This window comes from Camelus dromedarius, chromosome 2 (assembly GCF_036321535.1).
Source record: "Camelus dromedarius isolate mCamDro1 chromosome 2, mCamDro1.pat, whole genome shotgun sequence".
Taxonomy (NCBI): Eukaryota; Metazoa; Chordata; class Mammalia; order Artiodactyla; family Camelidae; genus Camelus; species Camelus dromedarius.
Genome location: NC_087437.1, coordinates 83,760,826 through 83,781,221, shown reverse-complemented (window position 1 = coordinate 83,781,221; position 20,396 = coordinate 83,760,826). Strand labels below are relative to the sequence as shown.

The 20,396-nt window shown below is 34.7% G+C and overlaps 1 protein-coding gene across 4 annotated transcripts in view; it reads left to right on the top strand.

Annotated features, from left to right (window-relative positions):
- EPHA6 (EPH receptor A6) overlaps positions 1-20,396 on the top strand; it is a 730,500-nt gene that overhangs the window by 596,588 nt on the left and 113,516 nt on the right. For all 4 annotated transcript variants that reach the window (XM_064496237.1, XM_064496232.1, XM_031457432.2 and 1 more), the window contains 2 exons: positions 132-257; positions 15,037-15,098. In XM_064496237.1, coding sequence (XP_064352307.1) covers positions 132-257; positions 15,037-15,098 — 188 coding nt within the window. The remainder of the gene's footprint in view (positions 1-131; positions 258-15,036; positions 15,099-20,396) is intronic.

The following is a 20,396-nucleotide window of genomic DNA, read 5'->3' as shown; positions in this document are numbered from 1 at the left end:
CCTTTTAATTTTATAGCTTCCTTGTACAGTTTGATGTCTTTGTTGATTATAGGTTTTGTTCCAATTAAATGATCAACAGCTTTTCCACAGAGAAAACTTTATGATTAATGTTAATTTTTATCTCTTAAAAGGATCCTTCCCGGCCATTGGGGTGGAAACGTTTTGCCCCAGCTTCCTGAGGGCAGGGTTTTTAAATAGCATCCAGGCCCCGCATCCAGTGCCAGGGGGAGGATCTTTGCCCTCCAGGATTCCTGCTGGTAGGTATTTCAAATGAAATTTTCTGCCACCACATACAGCAGTAGGACTGTGCTCATAATTGATAGACCCACAATACAGAAATAAATATTTCTAAAATACATTGTTGAAAAGAAATGCAAGTGACTTGTTAAAATGCAGGAACCACGTCTGTGATCTCTAATGCCTTAAAAATAATGTAAAAGAAGTGGAAGAAGGATCTGTACACTGGGCACCCGATCAGCATAGTGCTGCCTCTTTTTCGAGGAAAGTTTTTTCATTAATAAAAACTAGAGATTCAGGTCCCAAATTTGTAACTTAAGAATAAAACAAGGATGAATTTGAGCCACTTTGCCACTTGGAATTGGCTACAAAAGAGAATTTAAAGCTGAGTGTTACTCACAGAAAAAGTAATTCCATATCTGGGTGAGTTTATAGAGATTTAAATAAAGTTCCATGTCACTAAAGAAAAAAATGATTTGGAAAAAAAGAAAGTAGTAAATTTGGAAGACATTTTTGAGAAAGAAAATTAATGTGCAGTTTTCCCTAAAAAAAAAAAAACAATCTTACCAAAGCCGTATTTCATCAATGAGAAAAAAAACAAAATATAGGATATTGAGCATTTTAAAGTACAATTTTGAAGTTGAGTAAATCATTTTGTAGATTATCCGTGGTATTACAGTCACAGATTGTTTTACTCTTACCATTTTGTAGAGTATCCTGCTGCCTTCCTCCCTTTCACCAGAAGCACGCATATCTACTTTGTATTTTACATTTGTCGTAGAAAATGGAACTAGGATATTGATTCTTGGAGTTTTTTTTTTTTAATCATAAGTCTTATGTTTCTATCATAATTAGTAATTACGCTACAAATTATGGTGATGACACCAGTATTTTGAGGAGGGCTGGCCCAGCTAGCAGTATAATGGGACCATTTGAAAAAATCAGGAAATATAATGGAAACAAAATGCCATCATGCACATTTCTTATTTTTCTTGGCAAAATGATGCCATCAAAGCCTAAAATTATTACACTGATATTTTTCTTTTGCCTTTCAATTACCCTTGCCTGCTGAATTAAAACATACAAACAGTAACAAACCATAACTATGCTCCAGTGTCATTTGGTTTTATCATGGGTTAATTACTGAAGTGGTTGGAAACTTTCTGGCCAATAATGCCACTGACAGAGTAGGAACCAAAATTATATGCAATAAAAATTAGTAGTTTTAATTCTAATGAATGTTATACCACACTTTCTCTCCCTAGAAACAAAAATAGTATCAGTTGCACAAAAATTTTATTGGTGGTGGTGGTGGCGGTGGCTGTGGCAGTGATAGTGGTGTTGCAAAAAATTGGAGATAAAATCTAATAAACTGAGCTCTCAGAGTTAACTGCAAATACAAAAATGTAGCATTCACATATATTATTAATATTTCAGTGATTGGAATTAAAGAGTTGAACAAATGATTTGTAGTTTTATGGTTTAATCCTTAACTCTTAATGACAAATCTTGGTGGATTTAGGTATATTTTGCAAAAATAACATTACAAAGTTCAGTAGTGACTTGAATTATTCAACATCACTGGTAAAAAAGATAACCTTTGTCATTTAGCCACTGAGAATGATAGAAGCAAGATGATGTTTGTGTAATACATACACAGAAACAACTTTCCAGAGAGGAATGTAAAAGAACACTCTAGCACTCTATTCTTCTAGGCTGTAAGCCAAATTTGCCTCCAGCTTTCATAGGAGAGAAAACTCAGTTCAGTTTTCATGACTTACATACAAATCAGGTTTAACAAAATTGCTTCATAAAAAATTTATAGGTCTAAACTTGTTCCTGTTCCCTCAAACTGAAATTAAGTCATCTCACTTTTCCTGACTTAAATCACTTTGATAAGTGGTCCCTGGTCATTTTCTCTGCTACTTTTTAGTTATAACTGCTATGATTTTAAAGATAATTTTTATCCTCTTCCATTCACCTATAGCTTGTTTCCCAAGAATTCTCTTTATAATTTTGTATAAAGAGAAATGAAGCAATGATCATGAGACTCTTTTTTTTGTTTGTTTCATATTAAAAAAAAAAAAAAGCCTTATGCAGGTTCTTTGCCATATAATAGTTGAGTGACTCTTCAGTTTGGGGGCAGGAAGCAGTTCCTCCCTTGACCTGTATCATGGCACCTTAAATTGCTAGCCAAAGGACGATGCCTATTGAGCAGAAATTAATTTCCTTTCTATCAATTGGTTATATGTCACAATACTTTTAGGATCTCATAAGTCATCTGTTGTATCATTCAAGGAATCACAAAATCTGTTCTAATGATGATGCTTGTTTAGTCCCCAGTTACCTTAATCAAATTTAAATGAGATACATAATGATGTCTTGTATAAAATAGTTTCTTTGCATTCATGTCACACTGTGCTATCAAGGAGCAATTTTTTTTCAGTATTTTTTTATACCAACCTCAATAATAAGAGAATCATTGAATTATGAGACTCGGAAAGCAGACAAGCCTGAAATCAGTATTTATGCAGTGGTTGTCATTTGTTTATATGACCTTTCTCGTTTCCAGAAAGGTCACAGTAAAGAGTAATTATTCTTAGTTTCAAATAGAGAAAAACACCAGGAAATAATTGACTGAAAGTTGAATAGCAAGTATATTCATATATTTACTGCAGTGCCTTTCAAGTAGTAGTTACCCAGTTAGGTAAGAAAAATCCCAGGAGAGAAGAGGAGAGGATGAGGAAAGAGAGGAGAAATTAGGATGACATAACTGAAATTACATATTTTAAATTTAAGTCTTCCCCACTGGATTCCTCCCTATTAAAATCAAATTTTACCCTCTTGAAAGAACTAATGTCACTCTTAGAAAGATGTTTTCAGGTACATACTCTAAAATGTTGATAAGCTCGCTCTCTTTGCTCCTCTAGTTATTTCTTTAATTTATTTCTGTAGTCAAACAATATTTGAAAACGGGTTAGAAATTTTATATACCATAAGGTATTGCTTATACATAGGGAAGAATTGCCTCTAGTTTTCTTTTCTTTTTCTTTTTTTCATTTCTTATTTATGGTGACTTGCTTAAGAACTAAGACAACTGGCAAAAAGGGGCACCTACACACTTGAACAGTTTATATTTTATTAGAACATTCTGTGGTTCCCAATTCAGAATTAACATTCTTCAAGCATTGAAGTCCAGTGAAAGTTTTAGCTATCCCATATAAAAGTTCTTCCCAGGATAGTGATTTAATTTTCCTATTACTCTTCAAAACCATTTGTAAACCTACAGCATTAGTTTCAGAATTGCCAAGACCCTAAGACATAGGGTCTTAGACCGGTGGCTCACCTTATGACAGCCTTCATCTCTACCCAACCCCTTCATATTGTGGGTGGTTTCATATGCTTACCACACACAAATAAAAAGAGAGTAATAAAGTCATTGTGAAATAGAATTATGCACCAATGATGGAATAATATATGGAAGTTTCACTGATTCACTGTCTTCCCTGTCAGTTCACAGCAATAACTATCTGATACCATGTGGTATCTTAAATTTACATGAGGTCCAAATATTACTTAAAAACTAGACTGACTTACGTTATATAAAGGCATATTCATTATCTAAAAATTACTTAGAAAGTAATAGCTTTGGTTGAATATGATTAGATCAACAGAATTCTACCTTACTTTCTGGAAGTTTTCTGTCAGTTGTGGGAAACTTGGTAACATTTTTCATTAATGAAGTAACTTATATATTGATTAGATTCTAAGCCAAATTCAGATGTAGGCCTTAACCTAAAAAAAATAATTTCTCAATTATAAGCAAAGTCTCTGAAAGAGAAAACACAGAAAAAGGCAGCATGTAGGATTTAGAAATAGATAAATAAATAAATTCTGGGGAAAAAAAATCAATGCTAAGATCTTCCTAATACTTCCCTTGTGGTTAACCTTGGAAGCTCTTTAATTGTTGAGAGAATGTTCTTCTGAAACACCATCTCAGTTTGTCTGTCTATGCTTTAAATATAATGGTATATGTATAAAACACCTCTTGTTACACTTTTACCTGAGCTTCTTTTGATTGCATGCCACGTGTTAAGTTCAAGGTAAATGGCAAAGATGAAGTGAATAACTGTCTTTATCTTTTTGCTGTGTAATCCCATGAGACTTCCTCTCTGCTTGTTCTGAATCAATTTAAAAAAAAAAAAAAGATATGCGAATACATGGAGACTGAAAAACGAGATTTGCAATACTAAGTATATGATTAATAGTAATTTTAATATTGTTTTTTTTTTACCCTTGGAAAGAGATCTGGATGAGCCTTATACACAAATAGTGAGACTTTTTCATATCCCTGTTACTGTCCCGTGATTAGTCATGCTAGGATATGAATTCACAGTCCAATTTTCTATAAGCCAGTAACAGATCCCACTAGACCATTTCTATAGCAAAGGACTTACAAGGCTGAGCCAAAATTAAAATGTCTTCAAAGTCCATTAACAATGATTTTCAATATTTTCCTTTCCATATTTCATATGAAATCCTATCTGATATGGAGGCAGGGCAAATATCACAGGCACTATTATCCAGTCAAAAAAAAAAGTTTTTCTATTGGAAAGGCATACAGTTTAGATTTTAGAAATAAGCCAGGAAAAATAAAAATAAGGTTGAAGCTGCAAAGAAGCTAAAATCTACTAAATATAATGTTATCAGATTTTGATGCATATAGAGGACTGCAGAAAAGCAGTAATGCAAATATATGACTGGGTGGCAGACTTTGAAAGAATATACAATGAGTTAAGGAAAATTGGCATGAACTCAGTATGCCAAGGGAAATCAACAATGGAAAAATATATATCTCTTAAATACAATCAAACTGCAGTTCAGGAAAATCAAAGTAAACCATTTCATTCCTTTATATGTTCAGGCGTTCTAAAAAAAAGGTCAGTAACTTTGTTCTAGCTTTACAATTGGGCCTTTCAAAATTGACCACTTTGACAGAATTTCTACTTGCTATAGTTCTTCTGAGATGATTATTCTTTTTATATTTTTTCTGTGGTGTATATGGCAGTTTGCCTTATTTTATCTTTAACACATATTGTTGTAATAAATATACATAAAAGATAAGAGATGATGGTTCACTTTTTAAGTAAGAGATCTTCAGGGAAAAAAACCTCTTTAATTGAACGATGTACATTTTATGTATTTCTGCAGTTGAGAATGTTGCCAATTACCCTGAATGATGTGTGTGTCAATGAGTATTTGTGTATGTACCTCCTTTAACCAAAAACTAATTATAAAAATAATAGGATAAACTGGATTAAATATGCAAAGTAAAGTCCTGAATAAATGATTCAAAAATGTAAACAATGGTGAAAAGTAAAACATTCATCTGGATTCCTAACCCCTGATTTCTTTATTCCTTGTCAGCTGTGTGATTTCAAGCCCCAATAGGCCCTACTCAATACTCATCTGCACAGTTCTGTCGCCTAGAGATCTCTCCCCCGGCAGTTTGTGCAGCTGCAGACTTCAGGAGGAAAGCCTGCAAATGAAGGTGTAATTCAAGCCTTCAAATAACATTTAGTTTATAAAAACTTTAATCTATCACAGTCTGTGAGTTTAAGGACTCCTGTGGATAGGCAGTCCTGATGTTGTGGTATAGGTCACAGATTCAGATTCCTTATGGATTATACTTTTTTTTCTTGGCCAAAAATAAGACTCTCTTCTCCAAGAAAATGGACATTTGATCATATATGTGCATGATTCCATATAATTTCAGGAGATCTCTGGATATTCTGAAGTTCATAAATGAAGAATTTCACAGATTATTAACAACTCAGTTTCTTTATGTTAAGTCATGTTTAACTAACACAGTGAGCAGCAACATCTTTGTGTGAGACTGACAGTGCATTTAAAAGAAAACAAAAAAGCACCATTTATTTGATATGGAGCTCTTGAACATTTACAAAGAGAATTTCTATTTTTTTCCTGCTGGAAAGACATGAAAAAAAATCTTTAAAGAGCCTTTAAGTAATCTCCAATTATTTTTTTTTTTTACTAGTTCTTTTTACTTCTCTATTTTCAGGTTCCTTAAATAGTTTTAGCCTCTGACTTTAGCTGTGCTTTCTTATTAGCATGAATGCTTCTTTTATCTACATATCACTTGAATAAGCTTGAATCTTAAAAAAATCTGAACTTTATATGACAGTTTAAATTCTCAGTCAAGAATATATGTCTACCCCCTAGAGACCTCCATGTTGTATTATTGCAAATCGTGCTGTCTACTTTGGTCCTATTCACAGAAACTACCAACACTTTCAAAAGATTCATCCAAGAGTCATTTTCTTCTTGCAAAGAAAAGTTCTGGGTAACTTTACACAGCTTGCTAAATGAGCTGGGTCTCCATGGGAGTCAGTGTTTAATCTTTGCATTGGTTGAGATTGTTGTGTCGGTGTGTTTTCAACTTAATGGGATACACGATAAGAAACTGAGCTGCTTCAATGCCTCTTGCTCTCTCGCAGGGCAGCATTCTTTCCCTCCTGGGCTGCTGGGCCACTTAAGAACATAAGTAAGCTAGGAAAGACCAGCCCTGTTATAAAACATGTCTCGTCTCCCCGTTCATTCTTTTGCATTGTAGGACAAAGCACAGTGGAAGTTGCCCTGTGGCACAATGTTAGCTTTTCATACTTCTATTCACAGAGGTGTCACAGAAAGTGCATTTAGCAAAACTGAACATTTTTTTAAAAAGTAAACCTTTTGTAAAGTTGCAGAAAGCCTTCAAAAATGTCATAATTTTCCTGGGGGATAAAAAGGAAGGTAGTTGGTAGTTAATTTACATCATATGTATGATTCATTTGACAGTATTTCCTCCATTATAATTAAAATCTCACCACAAATAACCTATGTAGTTAGGATTAAATATATCCTGTCCAGAGGTTTGTTTGATTTTTAAGTTTTCTGTTGATTTTCTTTTAATTAGTGAATAATACGAAAGACCAAAAGGTTGACTATTTGATCACTTATGTAATCATAACCCACTTTTGAAACTAGAAGTGAAACATAGTACTTGAAACATTGCTGGAAAATATGACATCTTCTTCCAAAAGCTTCAGGACTCTTTCTTTAAAGATTCCTTTGTAAGGGAACCTTGAGATCATTATCATAAACTGAGGTTTGGGATTCCGAGAAAGCAAAATCTAAAGGCTTTTCCAGCAAGTTTCATTAGTACATATTTCCTGTTTATATAGATTATTATAAGGCTTTATTGGGCTTTAAAATCCTAAAACTTCTCAAGGATAAAACGTCTTTGGCAGCAACACGGTCACCAGGCCATTATGGCTCTCTAAGATGTGTTTTTAAGATGAGGCACAGAGATCTGGGGTACTGATTGCTTCCTGTTCTCCAAATTACTCATGGAAACCCAAGTATTATTTGGGGGTATGACAAGATGGCCAGGCATTCAGACTCTGGAGCCAGATTGCCTGGCTTCAAGCTCTGGCCCTGCCAGTTGCTCAGTGTGTATTCTTGGACAATTTGCTTAAACTCTCAGTACATCTGTAATCTTATCTGTTAAATTGAACTAGCGATTATACTCACCACAGGGGTTGGTGCGAGGATTAAATGAGTAAACCCATGTAAAGCCCTTAGAACTATGTCTGGCACATTGAAGAACTTATTTTTTAAGTTGTTGTTACATATGTGTTGATTAAGATATAGTATCTATTTTTAAATTACCCACACTACAGATTTTGCAGAAAGAAACCTCCAACAAAGGTAACATAAAATTATTTATTTGACATGCAGTTTAATTTGGTTTTGAACTTAGCCATTCCACAGTATTTCAAGTCATGAGAATTCTCTGATGTGTTTTGTTCATTGCTACCTAGTGGTAATTAAACTATTATTATTATATAATCAATTATTTCTTTCATAATAATTGGAAAGCTAAAAGTCATAATTCAGCTAATTTCAATGCATCTGCTTTTAATTTGATCATAATCTTATATTACTTTTATAAATGTGGATGTAATACAAACTCAATCATTCTTAAAAATTTTTTATGTTATTAAAATTTTGCAATGTGGTTAATGTCTTACGTTGAAAACACAATCTAATATCAGGCATCTTTGGCAATAACTCTCATTGTCAGTAAGACATTTCTAGTTAAGGAGAAATCTTTTTGCCCATATGGTAATTTCCAGTAAAAGGAAGGACAGTACTGAATATTACTGACGTTAATTGATGCAGATGGTATGTCACTGCTTTCTGGAACTGTCAGGAAATTTGTTTCATTTCGTTAGCCTCACATCTTTGACTTACTCTAAAACAAATCTAGATTAAGAAATGTTAGTGTGTTCATAAATGCAAATCACCCCTCCTGATTTCTGCTCACATAACTCATAAGTGAGTTATGTTTGATCACAGAATAAAAATATTCTTCAGCGTTAATCCAAAGGCATTTAGATCCCTTTAAATTCAAAAAGCAAAATAAAGAATTAAGACAAAGCATGGGACCAAATCAACATAGTTATTATATAGACGTAGGGGTTTCAAATACTTCTAAGGTTGAAATCAATTCCAAATTAACCTAAGACATATTGATACAGATACAAATCTGTAAATAGAGTATGTAAGACACAAGATGGCTTGTTAGGTAAGAATAAGAATTTACTTCCTATAAAAGCTATTTCTAAGAAACTGTATGTCAGCCGAGGGAGGCTGATGTGGGGTTCTAGGAGGTGAGCGGCCCAAGCGAGAAAATGCACGAGGAGTTGCCATACCGCCGGACAGACTTCAGCCGGAGACACCATGGGGTTAACAACACTTTATTGTAACAGGGAGGTATGCCTATGATGCACCTGTCCTGCTTTTATCTGTTTTCTGTCAGCACATGCGTGGTCTGAGTTTCTTTGTTCATTAGGCTTACAGAATATCTCTAGCACATGCATACTTCTATTTTCTTTGTTCTAAATCTTATATAATTGATGCATGCATGGAGCAATTATTTACTGCATACTACGAACATGCTCTGATCGTGGCCTCGGGTCCCACGGCTGTAACTCATCTCAATGCTCTGATCGTGGCCTTGGGTCCCACGGCCTTAACTCAACTCAAGACCAGCTCACACTGTATGTTACAGTATGTTATTTAAAGTAAGAAAATACCCATTTTTGATTATTTTACTCTACTCTAGGAGAAACCATCTTGTTCTTTAAAGCAACTTCAGACCTATCAATTTCAGTTGTATAGGATTTAAATAGACTTTTGAGACCAGCAGGAAAGTTCCAAAATGTATTGACCTTAGTCATTTACAGTAATGAACCTTCTTAACTCTGAAAACCACTTCTTAGCTTAGGACTCAACATCTAGTCAGTACAGTAACATATAACACTTGCATTTATCCATTCATTCTTTAAGCTGTTATTGGATGTTTCAATGTTTATAGTATCAGATACTATTCTCTGTGTTGTAAACACATTATTTCAGTTAATCTCACATCTCACTCAGTGGAGGACGGAGATTAATACCTCCTCCATTGTGATTTAATTCATCTCAAGCAATGGAGGTGTTGTTATGTAATAATATTCCATACACAAATATACAAATGAGGAATGTATATAGTGTACAAATGAGAATGAAGCAGAGTGATAAGTGAGTTATGAAAGGTCACCTGCCCAAAGTGGAAAAGTTCAATATCATGCAGTCTTACTCTAATCCTACATCTTCTAACTGCACTGTGCTGAGCACACAAAGCATAAGGTAATAAACCAGCCCAATTTGCCTGGGACACAAGGATTTCAGTGCTAAAACCAGAAATATACTGCTTAATATATTAAACATGTAACTAGCAGTTTTTTTTTCTTTGCTGTAGGATATGAAAGAATCTTCATGACAGTCAAACGACAATGGAACATGAAAATGATGCATTTTTATAGAGCTATTTTTTGCTACATAGTGGACAGTTATAATAAGAAGGGGAAAGCAGATAATTGTGCCCAAAAGGAAAAGAAAGTGAACGTACACCAACATTTTTAAATGCCAACTGTTGCCAGATGCTGTGTCAGTTTTATGTTTTCTCATCTAATCCTTTGAAAATTATGTATCGTATGTGATATTATCCTCTATTTATAGATGCAGAAACTGAAAGAGCTAAAATAACTTGCCCAAGATCATGCAATGAATAGGTAGCAGAGCTGACATTTGAATTTTGTTTTTTTCTTCAAGACCGTATATTTTATAATACAAATAATTTAGGATTAAAGTCCTTTGATTACCATTCTATTATCTCAGTAACTCTTCTCTAGGTCTGAATTATTCCTGGGAAGCATCTTTATTTGTATGTTCCTTCTGACATTCCAGTCCAAAAAAAATTAAATTGGGTACCTACTCTGTGCCACACCCTGTAGTAGACAGTGGACTTACAAAGAAGCATTACGCACAAGTCCATCATTTTACAGTGGGAGGCAGACACACTGTAGTTAGTATCAATGCCATACTATAAGTGTTATATAATTTTTTAAGATATAAAGGGAAGCAAAAGTAAACAATCAGGTCCTCCTAAAACAAGAAAGTGATTCATAGGGGAATTGACAGTGAAGATGGTATTTAAGTTCCTTTTTTTATTTTTAAGTATATGATTTTACCAAATGGGGATAGTGAGAAGGAAGGTACAAGTAAAGGCATACTTAAGGAATTATGAGTCCCCTAGAGAATTTGAAAAACAGGAGGTAGGGGGACAGGGGCAGTCAAAGATGAAAAGAGAAACAAAGGTAGAGGAGAGATTGTGAAGGAACTTAATTGCCAAGCTGTTCAGACTTTAATCCTGCAGCAAACAATACAATAAGTAAGACAGTCTTTAAAGGAGGGGAGGGGACATTGGCCCTTTATAGTAATTGGCTGTCCTCCTTTCCAGTGTCCACTCTGTGAGAGCAGGAGTCTTGTATTGACTGAGGATGTCTCTCCAGAAACCAGAAGAGTACTTGATGCAGAGTAGCCATTTAAAAATGCATATTTGATGTGTCACTGAATGTTTAAAATAATGATATACAAGCATTAACAAGTACAACCAGTAAACAATTATTGTGATAAGTCAAGCAAAAGAAAACAAAGGCAGAATATGGGTGATAATAAATTTTGCATAGAATCAGCACCATTTAATGACTTAATATTAAACCACTGTTGGAATTTGATAAAGTGGGAAGTCCAGTAGTACCATAGATTTTCAAACCTGGGTAACTAGATGGATGGTTATGCTTTAACCAAAACAGAAATACAGAAGGAAAAGGAAGTTCAAGGGAAATTTTTAAAGTTTGGATTTGAACTCACTGAGGATAGAATTTGTTTAGGACATGATCTGATAATCACCAGGCAGCAGTGTTAAGAGAAAAACAATCCTCCAATTTTAGGACATATCTTGTGCATAAAAATAAATATTTAATATGTAACTTCGTTCAAATTTATGTCATCCATATCTTTTGAATGCCTTAGAGGGGTAAGAAAATTATTTCACTTATTAGCAAACCCATTTGAGATTATAATTATAAGTCTCAGCACAGCAGAAATAGGGAAGTAGAAAGCGATTAATTAACTGACTCAAAAAGTCCTGAACTGCAGTTAGGGAGGAAAAAATATAGGCAACCTGTCAATCCAAATTATCATCACAAGTTCTGTTAGCTGTCAGACAAAATGTAGATGTAATATAACATTAAATAAACTAGAATTGATTTAAATTGGTGATAAGAGTTTGGGGTTGTTGAGGTTTGTGTAGATTCTTGAAATTAATGACTGCACCTTAGAAAGTTCCAAACTAATACAAAACACTACATCCAGCAGAAACTGTCTAAAAAAAAAATACTATAAAAATGGAAATAAGCTGAAGTAGAAAATATTAAAAAAGAGAATTAATCACCTCCAAATATATTTTCCAGGAGTGAAAATGCAATATATAATTTTTATGTATTTAAAAATAACACAGGAAAAGCACTGTTCTCTCTCACCTAACCACATATTTGAAGACTACCATCCTAACTTTTATAATTTGCCTTGTATTTATCTATTTTATTGATTATAAAATGTAATCATGGACTATAAGCTTGTAATCTTCACAGTGTAACTAACTTCCCTATAGAAAACCACTAAGAAACAAATTACAGGTTAGATGCCAGTGGTATTGTAAAAAAAAAAAAAAATCCTTAGTTTAATAACACCTGCTTTCAATTGATGCTACTGAACAAAATACAAAAGATGCAGAGCTCAGGTGTGAAACTTCTAATTCACAAGAAACCGGGGGAGTCTTCATCTGACTCTTTATTATCTTTAATGAGAAGATGAAACTTGTCACTGATGATTTTTAAGATTGTATAAAGTGTCTCCCAAGGAGTTATAGATAGAACTAATCTCAAAGTACTTTGTATTTCCATAGATCAGAATCTTGCTGAAATATTTCAGTGTTTCTCTCTTAGGAATTGTGAAATTGATGAGAAAAATCAGCTTGTTTCCATGAAGCACCTACTCTGCTCAGCTCTGTGGGAGGTGACCTTGAGAAACCCAGTGAATGGGGATACAAAGCATCCACAGGGAGTTGAGAAAGAAAAACAACTCAATACAAAATCAGGCACACATTTTGTAATGCAGACAATAGATGTGTTGGGAATGCAACTATAGGAAATGTCACGGGGGGAGAATTTCAAGGAAGAGGTGAGTGTATACGTTCTGGGGAGGTGTAGGGTGTTTTTAGGGAAAGAAGCAAGTTGGGAGATAATCCTGGTAGGGGAATACTGAAAGGAAAGTCAGAAAGAGACAGGACTGAACAAATATAGGCGATAATGACAATTGATGGGCAGTAGATAAGGCTACTTAGGAGAGATGAGCGGTCCATTACTGAGGAGGACTGACTGACAGGATGGGCCTTACACTCCAGTCTATAAATCGTGCCTGAGAGGCACCTGTGGCATAAAGGTTAAGAGCTTAAGCTCTGAGACAGATGCCTGATACTGCCACTCACTTGCTGTCTGGGAAGTAGTTTAATTTTCTATCCCTCATTTTCCTATCTGTGTAATAGGGATAATAATAATATGTTCGTATTCTTAGGGAATGCCAGGGGTTTTTAATATATATATTTTAAATATATCTTCATAAAACTAAATATGTTGTTCTGACAGCAATGGTCAATGTTGATTGAAAAGTTCTGACTGTGAGCATAAGAACTCATGCTTTGTAATAACCCAAATTTCCCCCTTAACATTCATAATCTGTTATCATTCAAACTGGAATATGTCTCAGAATTTTATTTTTAACTATAAAAATGGCCTTTTATTATCCCTATGTGGCTAACCAAGTATTTGCATTAGGCTCCCAGCTCCAGGCTCTCTGAAATCAATGGCCAAATAGAAGATTTCATGACAAACTTTCAGATTTAAAACCTGAAACTTCTAGATCTCTGCCTGCAGTAGTGCTTTCTGTTCATTTGACCTCAGTATGTTCTGATAAATTTTTTTTATCTGTATTTGGGTGAAATTAATGACTTTAAAGAACATTATAGAAATTCACCAAAATGGAAAACTTCTTTGGGTTCTAATTCTATGCATGATAAATTGGGAGCTTTATTACTACATTTAACCTTTAACACATCTTTCTTTAAAATACAGATTCAAATATAAAATCTAGCATTTGCAGACATTGTACTAATTTGTCACAGTCACCCTTTCTAACCCTCAAGGCTTTGAGTTCATAAAAGGGACATGAATTACAATATGAGATCTAATATTTCCATCATTGGTACACATATTTCTTTCCAGATCTTCTTTGTGCTCATGAGGAAAAACTCTGTGCACAGTGCAGATTGAATTGCTAAAAATTCCAATAAGAAGCAAGAAATATAGAAGTAAAAAGTAAATATGTCATACATGTTTATTTCAGGTAAATACCATTTTCCCTCCATCTGAAATGAGTTTATCTTTTAAACTTGGGCAATTGGGCAGAACAAATAGATTCTTTTCTTTGAAACAAATCAAAGTTATTTATGTTGAATATTCTACCTAATAGAGGTGTATTGGGGACTGTAACAACTGCAAATAGACGTGATAAAAAGAAATAAATGATGCTCAGTTTCTGATTTTAGCTTCTGCACTAGACTACGAAATCAGTTACTTTTTATGTACTGCCATTATTGTTCTGTTGATCTAATCTATGTCCAATAAAGAGATGATCAAGAACTATTACAAATCCCACCAACTTTGTAGCACTCATCAATTTACTGACATTTTTCTACTTAAAAACCCTTAAAAGCAGACTATGACCGATGGTTTATAATTTCTTAAAGAGAATTTATGAATTTCTCTCTTCTGCTTTGCCTTAGGAGTATTTCAGAAATGCCCGGTCTAATGTAATTCAGCCATAATTACTGCATCACTGGAGGAGAAGTTGTACCACAACTGCCAAGCAGCTACAGTAACTGCTTAAACTCTGACTTTAGATTGTTGACTGTCTTTTAAGAAAAAGATCAGGGCTAAAAGAACACAATCTAAACAAGAGATTGCAGGACTTTAGAAAAGCAAGTGCTTAATTCCTTTGTAATTCATCTTGTAATCCATGTTCTTTTTATGAACTCAAAGGGAATAATGCTATAAAGAAATGGAGAAATCCCTATCTTTAACATGAGTACATTTATAGAAGCATGTTGGAAAATGAGGTTCCTATTAATAAAATACAAGTAATTCAGCTGCCACAGCTGGAAATCTCTAACTGGAGCACATATTTCTGTAATTGCTCTAATTCTTGTGTGTTCTCTTGCTCTTTTTGCAGGCAGACCAGTAATGATTGTGGTGGAATACATGGAGAATGGATCCCTAGACTCCTTTTTGCGGGTGAGGTGTTCTTTTCTGATAGCATTTAAATAAGCTATTCTGAGTTCTAGATTTAAATCATTCATTATAAATTAATTTTTGTGTAATGTTATTCACGGATTTTTCTATGAAGAATAACAGCATTTTCTCTAGGGTGCATTTCTCTGATACTGTGATACATTAGAGTATTACTAAAGAGGGAGCAGATACACGTAATAATATAATTGATTTCTCCTGTAAATTCACTTGCCATATAAGTATATACATATTTCAAATGATGGTGTAAAGAAAGATTAAATGAACCTCAGTTGCTTCTCATAGCCATTCATTTGACTTTATCACATTTAACTATTCAGTATGATATTTTATGCATTATCTATAATGCTGAACCCCTTATGTTGATGTATATTTACCAATAATGATTCGAGTTCATATCAGAAAACGGATTTTATCAGCTTTATCCCTCTTAAGATCATTTGGCTAACTATTCAGAAAATAGAAGGAGAAAGAATGAAACTTTGGCACAGATTTGTTTTAGAAAAAATTTTAAAGCACTCTTTTTTAAGTGACTTATCCTTTAAAATATGGTGTATTAAAAATTATTTGTTTTATATCATGGTACAGGATAACATAGCTGAGAAGGCAGCATGAAGTTATATTTCAAAATGTATGTGTAATACCTTTAATATTTAAAAAGCTATCATTTGCCCCAAAAATATTCATTGATAGTAAAAAAAAAAAAGAAATATAAAAAATAATCAATAGAGTAAATATTTTTATCCCCAGCATAGGTCACATATTTGCATGTCACTGTTTTCTTGAATATATATTTATCTACAGAAACATCGCCAATTTTCTTACTTATATAATGACTGGACTTTTGCTATTTGAAATGTGTTATATTGTTTTTCTTCATTTCTATGTGAATAAACAATCTCAAGCATTCTTTCTTCACTTCATTTTTTGTTCAGTGTTATTTGGACAAGTGCTATGTGCATCTACTCTCTCTCTTGATCTCATTTTCATGTATTTTTCTTGATTCCATGCCCTCTTCTTCCAGCTGCTCTCAGTATTAGCAACGATGATATATTTACACTGTAACTGGACTTGATGTGCAGATTCAATGCCAGAAGCTGAATTCAGCGAAATCGTTGAGTCATTATACAGCAGTACTCCTCACATAGTGCATACTCTCAGCCAAGTATGCTCTTTAAGGCAAAATGAAATTCATAGGTGTTTGGGGACGTGAACTATTTGTTCTTTTCTGTAGTCATTCTCAGAATGTTATTTTATAGCTTGTATACATTTCTCCAGTAAATGTGCTAAATTACTTTACAATAGTTTATCAGGACCACCTATGGTACTTGAAATGCATATATACTTACACGCTTCCATTATGGTTATCCAAAACCTCATTTTTATCTGATACATATCAAAATGACTTATTTTCTAATGATACTTGTGATAGGATTTTTTTATCAACTATATCCTAGGGCTGAATATAATGGCAAATAATGTAACAGATACTCATCTAAATTGCTGCTGAAAATTGGACCAAATGACTTCCTTAAGCAAATTAGGAGAGAAATGTTAGCTTCAGATATATTTTTTAGCCTGCTAAGAGATAAACCATGAATTAATTAAAATACATTATAAGGGAAAGATAATATGTTATAAATAAAATATTTACTTGTAAACATCCTACTACATGTTTAAAAGTGGTATATTTCATCATTTAAAATTTAAAAACTAATATTTTTCAGCTCTTATGTACCATGTAGGTAAGACCCAGTGCAGTCTGGAAAAGAGTAAATGTTCAAATAATTGTGGCTACCATTACTAATCCTATGAGAACCTTAACATATATTATCTGAGTTCATCTTGGCTCTGCCACTGGCTATGTGACCTTGTGACTTGAGCAAGTGACTAACTTCTCCGTGCCTCTGTTTACTCATATATAAAATGGAAATACTAACAGAATCTACCTCATACAATTGTTATAATGGTTAGTTGAGTTGATTATTGTAAAGCATATAGAATAATGCCTGATATACTTACTGTTAAGGGGTAGAATGAGGATTCAAACTCATCTCTGAAGCAAAAAGCCATATTCTCATATACTGTGAATTCTATCTTTTTATTAAATTACTTATTGCTTCTTCTTTTAAGCCCATTGCCATTTCCCCATATGGTCTTGAGTCCCCTCTGCACATAGAATTTCTATTAAAATAAAAATCATATGGATGAGGGGAAAAAAACATAAGGCCAATACTCCCTTTTCACTTTCCTTTAATATTCTTACCCTGCTTTGTAATCATATCTCTTTTATCCCAGAAGCTCAAAGTGCTTTATAAACTTTATGTCAATAGCAGACACTCAATTCCCTATGGCAAGCAGAAATTATATATATATATCTCCAACAAATTCTCAAAAGCGAAGTCATTTTTCAAACTACTGCTTTAGAATTTGATAATCACAGCTTCTGTGAGCACAGAGAGAAGGAAGTGGCTAAGTGCATGGCGTAGCGGGGGAGCCATCCATGGCTCATTAATAGCATTCTGTGCTTGCTGGGGGTAGAAAAGATTTCCCTTTGGTCTCCCACACTGTTTGAAACTCACTTCAATTCACTGTTTTATATGAAAGACTGGTAGCAAACTAAGTACAAGATTACAATCTAGTGGCAGTAGCTTGCTGGTTGTGACATTGCACCAAAGTCATAAATCTACTGTTTGGATCCTTGTGGACATTCCTCCAGATATATATATATATTAGCAGGGGGTATGTGGTTAAGTGAGTACGTTTATGTGTGTGTGTGTGTGTGTGTGTGTGTGTGTGCGTGTGTGTGTGCGTGTGTATGCGTGTGTGTGTATGCGCGCACATGCATACACATACCTGTGCAAAAGGGGTGTGGGTGCATATGTATGTGTGTGTTTTAAATTTTAAAATAAAATGCATTCTGACTTAGCAAGCAGAGCATCAGCCTGGCTGCCCACTAAGTATGACCTCACTAATATTCAGGTTTTCCTAACTTTTCCAAGGAAATACACTAGTATGAATTAAGTGCAAGTTTGACTGTCTTCCCTGAACAGTCTCTCTCCAGCGATTCATATGGATTTCATAAATACTTTGTGGCACTTACCTGGCAACTCTTTTTCCCTCAATCTTTGGACCTCCATGTTTACAGCAACATTAACTAGCAATCAAAATAAAAATACTTATAAAATACTTGAAAATTTTGAGATATCATATATCAACCACAAAAAATTAATCCTTTATCTTATAACATTTGTTGAGTGTGGATTTGTTTATAAAATCACCAATTCAGTTATAGGAAAATATAATACCACTGGTTTCAGTTCAAGATGGTATATTGTGTTCAGGCTGCAGCCTCCTGCTCCCACCTAAAAACTTTTGACATGAGAGAAAAGATATATATACACTGTTTACAGCATACAGTCACATGAACAAGCAAGCAAGAGTGTCATCCAGAAATAATAACAAGAAAAAATTGGAGAAATGAACAAAGACAAAAAGCAAACAGAATCAGGTTGAGTAAAGGGAACCATAGCCAAAACCACGCTCAGGAAAGGACAGTTGGGAGTAGGAGGAATGTGGGGAAGGTGGTGCCACCAACTGCAATAAAGATCTAGAGGAGGAGGAAGGGGATGGGCTGGTAGTGGGAGAAGATGGTGAGTTTAATTTGGGTCATGTTACCTGTGAGATGCCTATGGAACATGCAGTGAAAATGTCTGGACAGCAATTAGAAAGATAAATCTGAAGCTCAGGAGGAAAACTTGACTAAAGTGAAAGATCTTGGAGTTGGTAGCATAAAAGTGATTATGAAACCCAAACTCTGGTATTTCCTAGGAAGAACTTTTAGAGAAAGGAAAGGAGTTGAACCAGGCTGGAACTCTGTGACATACCATACTGAGGAAGCAGCACAGGTGCTGTTTCCAAAGGTACCTAAGAATGAGAGGTGACAGAGGAGCAAGGAGGGAGAGGAGGCCATTGCATCCCAAATCTAAGAGAATACTTACAGCATTTCAGACAGGAGCAAATAAGCAGCCGTGTCAAGTGCAGCAGAGAAGTTCTGGAAGACGGAGACTTCAAAGCATCTATGGCGCTTGGCGCTTCAGAGGCCCTGTGAGATCTCAACAAGATCACTTTCAATGGGTTGGTCCCAGGCAGAAGCCAGATTATAAAGGGCAAAATGAGATTGAAATATAAATAGAATTGGTAGGTGGAAACCACTTTTAAAGGAAAAGTGGATAAGGTGGCAAGGCAAGAGATAAATCAGATGCTAGTAGACAAAAAGAAAAATCAGGCTGTTTTTTAAGATAGGAAAGATTTAGGCAATTTAGACACTGAGGGCTAGGGAACTAAAGAAAATAAACTGGTAGGGCAAAATATCTCAGGAGATGGGAAGGTACAAAATCAAGGACACTGGTGGAGGATTGACTTTGAATAGCAGAAGCATCCACGTTTCCCAAGACTTGAAGAGACTGTGTACTGTGGATCTAGAGGGCTTTATGAGGCACATACATGAAACTGAAGGAAAGGATACCGGGTGCTACTGCATTTCTATGCAAAGCAGGAAGAGAGCTGATGTGGGAGTCTGAGGACAAATCTTCATTTAAGGTGAATGTTTAGAATAATTACTGAAGTTAAAAAGAAAAATAGCTTATCAGAAAAAAAAAAAAAAAGAAGAAGAAGAAAAGCAGAACCATCAGGATCAAGTTCTCCAGGAACACAGATTTTTCAGAGCCCGGCAAGGGTAACCAGCTAAAAATCTTCACCAGAGTTTTTACTGATATGCAATGTAAGTAGCCAAGAAAAGGATCTTCTGGACTGCTAACCCAGTGATTGTGTTAGTTACACACACTCTGCCTCCACTCCTGCCACTCCCCATCTTCAGTCTTGGAGAAAATGAGATGATTAACTAGTCATGCTGACATCCAGGTGATGGTGGAGAACATGACTGTGTTTTGACAGTGGTGTGCATGCTTCTGTGATTTCCTGCAGGAACAGTTCACCACCTGCCCCCTACCCGCCTCCCTGTGACCTCCCACTCCAACCCTTGCTCTGGCCAATGTAGAATGGAAATAATAGAGGCTATTGTTTGAAGAGCAGGTACAACAGAAAAAAAATGGGAATTGGGGATGGTAGTTGAGGTAAGCAACCAGTAAAGGCAGGTTAGATAATGAAGGCAATAAAGAGGCTGCTAGGCTAGAAATAAATAGAAATTTTATGGGCTGGAAGTCTTTATTAGGTAGAAGAGGAAGTATAATTGTTTGTTTAGGTGAGAGAGCTAAGGAAAAA